Source organism: Tiliqua scincoides, chromosome 13 (genome assembly GCF_035046505.1).
Source record: "Tiliqua scincoides isolate rTilSci1 chromosome 13, rTilSci1.hap2, whole genome shotgun sequence".
In the NCBI taxonomy this organism is placed as follows: domain Eukaryota; kingdom Metazoa; phylum Chordata; class Lepidosauria; order Squamata; family Scincidae; genus Tiliqua; species Tiliqua scincoides.
The window spans coordinates 10,985,938-10,997,310 of record NC_089833.1 but is presented as its reverse complement, the minus strand read 5'-3'; the positions used below and the strand labels follow the sequence as shown (position 1 = coordinate 10,997,310).

Below are 11,373 nucleotides of genomic sequence, written 5' to 3'. Positions count from 1 at the left end.
CCTGCCACCAGCCAAGAAGAGGAAGCATGACCAGCCACCCATTACATTCTGTGTGGATCCTAGAAGGTGGGTCCCATGGGCAGGTTGGGAGCTTGGGTGGGTGGGGTTTCTAACTTGACAAACTGAAGACCATTGTCCCAACTTGCATGCAGTTACTCGAACATTGCCACAAGGGTGTGTGAAAAAGTGTCAGTGTGGTCGATGCCATTTAGCTTTGCATGTTTACATAGCAACTGTGTATTGAGTTTGCAGTTCAGTTGTGGTGCAAGAAACACAAGTTTAGGAGAGCCTTTGTGGTGGTTGGGCTCATTTCACTCATTAAAATTTCATGATGCCGCTGCACGTTCATGCATGTCTAGTGGAATTATTCATGCCAGGCATGGAAGAGATATGAAACCTGAATCTAGATCTGAAATGTTGCTATGAAAGATTATACCCTGGCATCAAGCCCTACTGTTTTCAGTGGGGCAACCAACCATACATCCAAATAAACGACCATAGGATTGCTTTGTTAATTTCTGCAAGAATTAAATAAACAAAACAAGACTGGGGAGGGAGGGTGCTCTTCTTCCCAGATGTATTATGCAACCCTTGGATATCACATCTGGAAAGAGGAGTTGAAACTCCAAGGAAGAAGCCTCCACCTGATGCCTTTGTAAAAGCTGTAGAGGATGCAAAAGTCTAGAGTAGCATCACAAGCTTCATACAAGGACCAGTCATGTGAGCAACAAAAAGTATTGTAGCAGCTTAAAGATGAACACATGTTGTGCAGCATCCAGTAAACAGGCTAGATCAGTGGTCCCCAAACATTTTATCTCCAGGGCCCACTTTTTAAAGATGATACTCTATGGGGACTCAACTAGGTTTACCAAACTTTTTAAAAAATATTTATAACCAGAAAAAAGACCCTTAGACATTTATCTCTCTATGTTTACACATGGTAGCAAACTGCAGGAACTGAGCTCTTTGCAGGATCATTAGCAGCCACCTTGCAAACTGCAGGAGCTCAGCTCTTTGCTGGGTAGTTAGCAGCCACCTTGCAATCTGCAGGGGCTGAGCTCTTTGCAGGGTAGTTAGTAGCAGCTCCCATATTTGATTTTTCAATAACCTCATGGTTTGAAGCAATTAATTATCTGCCCTTTCCATCACCCTTTGGAGACTCACCAAAAATCAAGTCATGACCCACCAGTGCGTCCCGGTCCACAGTATGGGAACCACCGGGCTAGATAAACACAAGCTTGAGACAAAAAAAAAAAATGGTTTCCTCAATGTGAACTCAAGAGTTCCTCTGGTCATTACACGAGTTCCTCTAGCATTTTTCTATCTCTATGCTACGCAATAAAGGAAACGAAATCTCGCGAGAATCAGCTTCGCGTTCTTTTCTCAACTTCCCAGCCTCAACTTCCCATAAGACCCCGCGCCCGGCCGCCCTTCCCTCTTTTTCCGCCATCTTGCTGCACTGGTGAGTAGCCGCTGGCGGCGGGTCCCGGCAGAATCCGCCGTTTATCGCCGCCATCCAGCCCCCGTGGCCTGGTATGGGCTCGGTTTGTGGAAGGCGGGGCTTTGCTTGACCTACGCCCCCCGTTTGGGGAGGGCTCCGCGCCTTCTGGTCCTCGTGAGGGCCGCGTCTAGGCAGTGTGGGGTGGGAGGCCGGCCTGGGCTTGGGGTGGTGGTGGAGGTGGAGAGCTGCCCTGCTGGGCCTGTGCCTGTGTGGAATGCCTCAGTCTGTGGGCAGCCAGGGGAACACAGTGGGTGGCTGCCGGGTAGGGTGGCTGCCCCTGGAGTAGGGGCAGAGAAGGGGGTTTGGGGGCCCTGGGACACTTGGGCAAGCCTGGGGCATCCTTTACTCGCGAGTAGACCGCTTGGAAGCACTTTGGTGTAAGCAGGGAGCCTCTGGCATGGGGGATGATGCTGGCCATGGGGTGATGGTGGGCATAACAGCATGGGCATGCTTGATGCTGGAGGGGGGGGGGCTTGGCATCCTTTACTCTCAAGTAAACAGCTTTGAACACTCATGAAAAGCACTTTGGTGTAAGCAGGGAGCCTCTGGCATGGGCATGGGGGGTGATACTGGCCATGGGGGTGATGGTGGGCCTAAAAGCATGGGCATGGTTGATGCTGGAGAGAGGGGAGGCTTGGCATCCTTTACTCTCGAGTAAGCAGCTTTGAACCACTGTAGGACGCACTTTGAACACTCATGAGAAGTACTTTGGTGTAAGTGGGGAGCCTCTGGCATGGCCATGGGGGGTGATGCTGGCCATGGGGTTGATGGTGGGCATAAAAGCATGGGCATGGTTGATGCTGGAAAGAGAGGGGTCTTGGCATTCTTTGCTCTCAAGTAAGCAGCTTTGAACCACTGTAGGAAGCACTTTGGCGTAAGCAGGGAGCCTCTGGGAATGTGGCATGGCCCTGGAAGTGATGCTGGCCATGGGATGGTGCAGGGCATAAAAGCATTTGAACACCTGAGGAAGGTAGGCATGGTATGGAGGTGATACTGGCCTTTGGCTGATGCATGAGTGATGCTGGGCATAAAAGCATGGGCACTTTGGTGTAAGCAGGGAGCCTCTGGCATGGGGGTGGTGCTGGGAATAAAAGCATGGACATGGTTGATTCTGGAGAGAGAGGGCTGACCAAGAACCTTGTGACACCTGGAAGGTGATGCTGAGCGTTAAAGCATGGGCATGGTTGATGCTGGAGAGAGAAGGGTCTTGACATTCTTTACTTGTGAGTAAACAGCTTAGAACACCCATGGGAAGCATTCTGGTGTAAGCAGGGAGCCTCTGGCATGGGGGTGAAGCTGGGCATAAAAGCATGGGCATGGTTGATGCTAGAGAGTGAGAGGACTGACCAAGAGCTTTGTGGCATCTGGAAGGTGGCACATTGCCTGCCATACACGTTTTTGTGAACTTTGGTTGGCTTTGTCCATGAAGCACGAAGTGGTTCTGTAGAACCACTGAAGAAGTGGACTAGTTCATGCATCAGAGGAAGTAGACCAGTGGTGGGTAGGGACCCACTGGTGGCTTGGGACCTGATTCTTGGTGGGTTGCCAAAGGGTGATGGGATGATCAGCTACTGTAGCTGTAGCTCTAGTCACCCTGCAAAGAGCTCGGCAACTGCAGTTCGCGTGTGTAATATAGGGAGATAAATGTTTGAGAGCCTTTTCCTGGTTATTATTTATAAATAAGTATATATATTTCTAGATTTTTTTTTCTAAAAGTCTGGCAAAGCAAAGTGGATTCTGATAGTGTCTTTTTAAAAAGTGGGTCCTGATGCTCAAAAGTTTGGGAACCACTGAAGTAGACCCCCCCAATAAAAAGCTTATATGACAATAAATTGGTTAGCTTGCAGGTGCCACTGAGCTTTTTGTCCTTACTCTCTCTCGTGTCAGTTGTTTCCGTGCTCTTAGCTGACCTCTCATTTTGTCAGATGCGTGGACTGTCCTAGTGCAAATCTGCTCCTTCATGCATTGGGCAAATAGACCCGTACCTCAGGGGGCCATAAGTGTGTGTTCACCTTGAAGATGTCACAGGAGTCTGTTGTGTTGGCTGCAGTCTGCTGATATGCGCCCGCCCCCCTTTTGGAGCAAGAAGGGCTTTTGTGCTGGGGCTTGGCAGGAGTTATTGCATGCTGGTTTTGAAGTCCTTGGTTTGAGGAAGAAAGTAGTATGGAATGTTGTGTGTGTGTTCTCTGCAGCTTTACCTTCACTAAGGTGAACAGGCTGTTTGTGGCACAACTATAGACAACTAAGACACAGCCCCTTTGAGCATGCATGCAAAAAAGACTGCCCATCCAGCATTGTTAGGCATATCAAATTGCATGTTTTTGTATTGTGGTCTTCCAAGCGATAGTCTTGCTTGTGTGCCTCATCTCAGATTGAAGCACAGGTTTGTGCCTGCGTGTAACTGTTTCTGACTAGGTGCAAGGTGGCCTATAGGCCCTTTGGGCTCAGAATATGGGTGCCAAGGTAGAACAGGGTCTTGGAAGAGATTCCCGGTACAGCTCCGGTGTCTCGAGGCATCGTTTTGGACAGGTGCCTGCCGGATCAGACCCAAAAACCATCCAGGAAGAGCAATTCTGCTGCTTCCCAGTGGTCTTCAGGCAGCCAGCTGGTGCCTGTTTTGTAAACAGAAGGAAATCACTTTTTGTTTTGTCTTTTCAAGCTGTTGATTTGCCCCAAACTGATGCGCTAAACTGCTTGTGGAGTTATATGCATGGATCTTCAGTTCTGGATTCCTGGTGATCCTCAAGCTGATGGACTTGGTCTTTGTGTAGGGTGAACATGGAAGCTTTCCAGAGTGGGGTTCTGTCCTGTTTTCAGGACACCTGGTGTAACGGTCACGCTTGTGTAGCATTAAAAGCCATAATCAAGTCTTAGGGCCCAGACTGAATATTTAGTACTGTTTGTTGTCAACACTGAGAGGGCCAGAATCACCCTCAGGTCCCAGCCTTGTGCAAAATGTAGCATCTGTTGAGACACCAGCTACACTTGCAAGACAAGACTTCCTACAGGCTGTTATGTTACTTTTCTTCTGGAACTGACAGCAACTTAAAGTGGTGTTATCCCTTATCCGAAATAGTTCAAATTGCCCTGCGCACTTTCTATAAGACCCTTCTGGTGTAAAGGCTTGTGGAATTGATTGGTTAGTTGACAAAAGATGTGGACTCTTTCCATTTACCATTCTTGGGGATGGGGCAAGAGAAGGTCACATGGCTACAGATAATGTTTGAGCCACTTGTCAGGGTTGCTAGAGCAATTACCTATAGTGAGAAGGGGGTTGGACTAGATGACTTCTAAGGGAACTTCCAACTCTAAACGTTCTAGGAGGCATAGTGTAGCAGCTGAGAGACTCAGCTGTGGATCAGAACCTCCCTGGTTCAGGTATCACCTCTGCCATGAACTTACTCTGTGACTTGAGACAAACCGCTGCCTCATAGCCTCAATCTTTCCTGTCTGCCTTGTGGGGATAATAAGACCTGCTTTAGAAGACTGTGACAGGTCTCCAGACAATACCAGTGAAGCAGTTTGCATGCCCATAAAGCTTGAGCAGATGTAACTTACTATGGTACAACAGTGTTTCTCAACCAGTGGTACAGGTACCATCAGTGGTACTTGACGTGGTGTCTGGTGTGCTTGCAGGACCCTTGGACCGCTGCTGTCCAGCAGCGAGACCAGGGATGTGATGCAACAAACAGCGGTAGGTGGCTCAGCTCTGCAGGCAGAGCTCCAAAGCGTGCTTTCCTACGCTCAGAAAAGCCTTCCCATCCACCCGTAGCCTCTTACTGTGTGGATTGTGTCGCATCTGGCCTCCCAACCCAGAAGTAACTGTGATGATGTCATCATCACTTTGAATATGGTGCTTTGAATACGTGGACCGTGTGAAGTGGTACAGCAGGGGACAAACGCTGAGAAACACAGTTGTACAGTATAGCTGTTTTAAGGGTAAAAAGGAAGGATTGTTTTAAGGTTAGTATGTGTGAAGTCATGAGGTTTATGTTGTGACCATGGGTTGGTTGCTATTTCCCAGCTCAACCTACCTCACAGGGTGATTGTGCAGATAAAAAGGACGTACATTTTGCCAAGCTCTTTGGAGGAAGAGTGAGAGTATAAATGTGTGTATTGAAATGGCAGTAATGAAATGTGTATTTTTATCCCCACAGGCACCATGGTGCGCATGAATGTTCTGGCCGATGCCCTTAAAAGCATCAACAATGCAGAGAAACGTGGAAAGCGTCAAGTTCTCATCAGGCCGTGCTCGAAAGTTATTGTCCGGTTCTTAACTGTGATGATGAAGCATGGTGAGTCCTCAGGGTGTTGTGGCAGAGATCCAGGTTTTTGGTCATGTGAGACTATTATGGCTGGGGAAGGCACAAGCAGGTGCGGAGCATTTCAGAGTGTAAAACATGGGTGTAAGTTGATGAAACTGGCTTGAGCAACATGAAAATTGTTCGTATGGAAATTGTGGAAAATTATGGCCACATTGAAGGGGGGCTACTTAATCTCTGCCCAGGAGAGCATAGCTGGGGGCATGGTATTTGCCATCCTAATGATGTATTTACCTTACTTGCATTGGGAGCATGAAACACTGAGAAACATGGCTCCAGGAAGAACTGCTGCCCAGTTCAATTGAGCACCAGAGTCTGCTTTTTATTTGGCTGGGGAGGGACAGGGGAGTTAAGGAATTTGTGGGCCAAAAGCAGCCAAAGGTCTTTGTCTGGGCTCAGGTGTGTTCTTGGAAGTCATCCCTGGCTTCTGCTACCAGTCCTGCCCCAAAGATCATGCCCTAGGCTGTGGTGTGTATTCCAGTCTTGAGGCAAAGAAAAGGGGCTGGATGGAGGACTGGAGAGGAGCTCTAATTTGGAATCATTTGTATACTTGATAGATTTGAGTAAGCTCAGTTAGATGGTTGCCAAAGGCCAGTATTTTTACCTCTGTGTAACTGGGAGGTAGTGTTTGATTTCCTGGGTTCGATCTAGAGAAAATTAGAATTCCGAAGTCTGATTGAAATGATTGGATGTGAGTTGGTCACACCTACTGTAGCTTGTTTTCTCTGGCACCACCTAGTTCTGAAACAACCCGTAGTCCCTAAGAGGCTGCAAATGGTAAGATATTCTCTCTGTATAGAACAAGATAGATCATCCCAGTCTGAGAGTGCAGGAATTTTATGACTGAATGCTTTTTTTTTTTTAATTTACAGGTTACATAGGTGAATTTGAGATCATTGATGACCACAGAGCTGGGAAGATTGTGGTTAATCTCACAGGCAGACTCAACAAGGTATGGCCCATTTTAATCCAAACTTTCTTTATCAGGATTAAATGTTGGAAGATGCAGTTATCATATACATTTAGATATACCTCACTTTGAGAAACTTCTGGGAGACAGCTTCATAGTAGGCAATCAACAATCAACAGTATTTATATACCGCTTTTCAACTAAAAGTTCACAAAGCGGTTTACAGAGAAAAATCAAATAATTAAATGGCTCCCTGTCCCAAAAGGGCTCACAATCTAAAAAGATGCAAATGAATACCAGCAGACTGCCACTAGAACAGACAGTGCTGGGGTGAGGTGGGCCAGTTACTCTCCCCCTGCTAAAAAAAGGAGCACCCACTTGAAAAAGTGCCTCTTACCCAATTAGCAATTAGCAAAATCTCTGTGGCAGCTTCCCAAGGTCCGAGGGTTGGTTTGCTCCCTGGGTCATGGAAAAATTCATGATTACTGTGTCTCCACAAATTGATTTGTGGGTGCGCCTTAAACTTTGCATGCGTGGAGACATCTCCTTTGTTCCCCTTGCCTTTAAAATGCTTGCCAATAGCGGAAGAGATTGCAGGACGACAGTTGTTCTCTGCAGTGAATGAATGGCCGTTAGGTCTTTACTTCTGACTGTCCTCCAGCCCCTCATAGATGGCTTCTGGTGCCCAGCCTGACTTTGGGACATACACACATAAATACACACACACACACACACACACACACACACACACTGATATAGACACACACACTATATATGTGTGTGTGTATAAAGGTGTATATATGTGCATCATGGCATGTAACCTGTGGTGGATTTTTCCTCCACGAATCTGTCCAATTCCCTTTTAAAGCTTGACTGGCCTCATTGATAATTGTAAATCAGATTGTGAAGACCACAGCTGTGTCATGGTTTTGTGGAGTCACCTGGTTTTGTCCCTTGTCTGTTGTTGCTTATGTTTGTCCCTTCTGTATGAACTCTAGTTTGCGTTGGTTTCATAGCTTGTTGAGCATGGGAGCTGCCTTGGGCAGGGGTCCCCAAACTTGGGGGCTTTACAAACCAGAAATCAAAACTTGTGCTAGTCAGGAACCTCTTCCCTCACACAGTCCTTTGCAGGTTTACTTGGAAGCAAGCCCCACTTGGTATGAGTGAGCCTCTTCCCTTTTGCTGCAACTTGCAGAGGTGAGGCTGAAGATTCTTGGGCTCTGTGTCTTTTGGACATGCATGGAGCCAGTCTGAGCAGCTGCTTCTCTCCCTTTCTAGCGCTCAGAGGGAAAGCTGGGGCTAGTTGCTCACTGGGCCATCAGTGTGCCAGGTTATAGCAAATGCCAGACCACAGCCCCTACCGACCTTCTCCCGCTTGGAGAACTGAGCCTGTGGCTTGTTTTGCACCTTAGAATTGCAGTGCTCCCACAAACATGGCATCCTTTGAGCCTTGGAGCTGGGGAAGTCAGGGGGGTACTTTCTCCACGTTGGGGACTTACCTGTGAATTCTGTCAGTCATCAGAGGCCTGTCTCAAACTTTCTGCATAGCTGGGCGGGTGGAGGAAACAGAACCATGTCAGTCTTGGGAAGCTGTTTCCAGTCGATTCTCTCCATAGGATTGTGCAGACAGTGGGACCTGTGTGTGTTTATCCCATCTGATCTTGCTTCTGACTGGGCTTCCAGCTTGTCCATGTATTGAGAATGTGCAGCTGTGTCTTTGAGAAGGAATTTCAGTTATTTGTTGTAAGAGGTTTGTGTACTGCCTTTCCCCAGTGGTGCTGAAGGCGGCTCTGAATTTTGAGGAATCTTAGCCCTGTGCAGGCCTTCCACATTTCTGTTGCAAAGAGCAATTTTCCTCTTATCTAGTGAGGACTTCTGGAAAACAAGAGGCTGGCAAACAGCATGCGCACCAGCCTGTGTGGAAGTTGTCTGAAGAGGGGAAGCGTGATCTCGGTTCTGCTTCATAGCTTTCTGCTCTTGAGTGATGTGATACATTAGATGGCTAGACTTTAACACAGAGGCCCACAAGATTGTATTTTTCTTTATTGGGGCTCTTTCATAGTTGGAAAACCTCTTCCTTGGTTGTGTTTTGGAAAGTGGGGTGGGGCCTGAATAGTATATTTAAGTCTAGTATATAATGTTTCAGTTGTGTAATCCATTTTTCCCTTTCCATTCCAGAAAGAAACTAAGGGCTGAGTCCTATCCAATTTTCCAATGATGATGCAGGCGCAGTGCAACTCCTAGGTAAGGGGACAAATGTTCCCTTACCTTGAGGAGGCCTCCATGACCCCCCCGCCCCAGCTGCAGGATGCAGCAGATGCCCTGTAGGTTCTGGAAAGTTGGATAGGATTGGGGCCCGAGTGTTAAAAGCAATCCACAAATGGGTCATCTCAATTCTGAACTTGATTGATTTATCTGTAGAAAATTAAGTTATAACAGGAGAAGAGCCTTGCTGGATTAAGCACATCTTGTACAGACTTGTCCTCTGAGTTAGAAGTCTAATTCATTCATGAATGCATACCAGAGTTCTAAGCTATTTTTATGGGAAGTGGTAAAAATTTACAGAAAGCTGTGTTGGTCCATTTAGGTGCACTTTCCTAGAACTATCTGAAAGTTGCAGAGATTTAATATTTGGGGAGGTTTTCTCAAGCCAAAAAAAAGCTGTGTGGGGAGGAGGTAGGCCAGAGAGAACAGTAACCTTTTCTTTCCATGCCAGCATCTTTCTGTTCTGCAATATTTACTTGGTCCTAACTCAGGGGTGGGTGTCTCTGTGTTCTGGCATTTCATGTTCTCTCTAGAAGAGCGGTGAGCTCTACAAGTAGTGCAGCCTCCACCCTCAACTGACCATTGGCTCTGTAAAATCAAGACGTGCATTGCCTGCCATGTTTGGATTATTGGCACAGAACAGTGGAAAGAAGAGGTCTCTCTGAAACACAGTTGTCCTAGTGGACCTCAGCAGAAATGTTGTATTTCTATGTTTTTCCCTTGCTTGCTACCCAACAAGCCTGGCTTTTTTAGTATTGTCCAGAGGGAGTTCACCTCATTCACAAGTGCCTGAATTTTAGCCCCTGGCCCCACAACAACTTTGGGAGCTGCACAGTTCAGTGGGTGTGGGGTTAGTCAAAACTCAGTTGTGGAACTAAAAAAGAGAGCATCCCCCCCTTCAAGCTAGCATGACATGTTATTGCAGTGTTGGAAGAAAACGCTTTCCTCTCTGCCTTGTTTTAACAGTGTGGGGTGATCAGTCCCAGATTTGATGTCCAGCTGAAGGATTTAGAAAAGTGGCAGAATAACCTGCTCCCTTCACGTCAGTTTGGGTAAGTGTCGAAAAATGTGTTTGCAGGGAGAACCAACAGTGAAAATGATAGCATGGGGGGGGGGAGTCTAGCCCATCTTTATTCCCTTGGGAACTCCAGGCAGCTTTATGGTATCAGTTTAAAACATTACAAATAGCAAAGGAAGAAGATGCTTGTATGAAGAGCTGGGTCTTCATTCTCCAGGGAGTACTGGCAGGAAGGGAGAGACACATATAGAGATTGCACATTTTGGGAGGCACCACTGAGAAGACTGTCATGTATATATCCCTCCCCTGAGCACCCCATACACAGCCTAAGTGTGTGTTTTGGCATTTAATGTTTTCTGTAGAGCTGGTACAGCAGAGAATCTCCATGTAATGCCATCTCCATCTTCAGACACCCATTGGGTTTACAAAACCGAAGTGCCTCTTGTAATACCTACTGAGAAGCACGCCTTTCCAGGTCAAGCAGAAAAGAACTTTATTAAACCACAATTTTTCTCTTCTTTCCCAGGTACATTGTGCTGACAACTTCCGCAGGCATCATGGACCACGAGGAAGCGAGGCGAAAACACACAGGAGGCAAAATCCTGGGGTTCTTTTTCTAAGAAAAAACACCAAATGCAGACAAGCAAATAAATTCTTCAAGTGGACTGTTTGCAGCACGTGTGTTTAAAGAGTTGATTTCTTTTTTGGGACCTTAGCAAATGTGGCATAGCTTGTGTGTGTTTATGCAGATAAATATTGCACGCAAGTACATGTACCTGCAGAGACAAACACGTCTGTCTTCTTGTGTGTCTTGTCTGCAGCTATAGACAAGCAGGTTGAAGAGGAGGGAGATTTGCAGAGGGGAGAGAAATATAAACAAGCACACAGGGAGACAAGCAGGGGGTCCACACAGACGAAGATAAACATGCAAGCAGATGACCAGAGAGATAGACACTCCCTACTAGGAGACACACAGACAGAATAGCAGCGAGACAAAGGAGGACATGTGCAGAGGTATATCTTTATAAAGAGAGGTGTGTGTATATAAAATATATAGATATAGAAAGGATTTTTCACTCGCACACAGATATATCTATATATAAAAAGAGAGATGGAAGGTTGGATAAAAATGTTTTGAATATATATCAGGGAGCATCTATCTATTGGGGTGGCCAAACTTGTTGAATGTGAGAGCCATATGATAAACTTTAGATGTTTGAGAGCTTCAACAGGCCTGTGTGAGAGGTGCAATAGGCATTTAAATTCTTGGGTATATTTACTCACCCTGAACATTAAACTTACGTTTTTATTAAGGGGCCTCAGTTTATATCCAGTAAGTAACTATAAAGCTTAAATA

At 46.5% G+C, this 11,373-nt stretch overlaps 1 protein-coding gene across 3 annotated transcripts in view; it reads left to right on the top strand.

Moving 5' to 3' along the window:
• RPS15A (ribosomal protein S15a) overlaps positions 1 to 10,681 on the top strand; it is a 61,040-nt gene extending 50,359 nt beyond the window's left edge. Inside the window, exons 1-5 of one of the 3 annotated variants that reach the window (XM_066609467.1) lie at positions 1,438 to 1,462; positions 5,659 to 5,796; positions 6,696 to 6,775; positions 9,965 to 10,050; positions 10,543 to 10,681. In XM_066609467.1, the coding sequence (XP_066465564.1) occupies positions 5,664 to 5,796; positions 6,696 to 6,775; positions 9,965 to 10,050; positions 10,543 to 10,636 (393 nt within the window). In that variant the 5' untranslated portion in view covers positions 1,438 to 1,462; positions 5,659 to 5,663 and the 3' untranslated portion in view covers positions 10,637 to 10,681. The other 2 variants (XM_066609466.1, XM_066609468.1) reach the window with 2 other exon arrangements.
• The last annotated feature ends 692 nt before the right edge of the window (positions 10,682 to 11,373 follow it).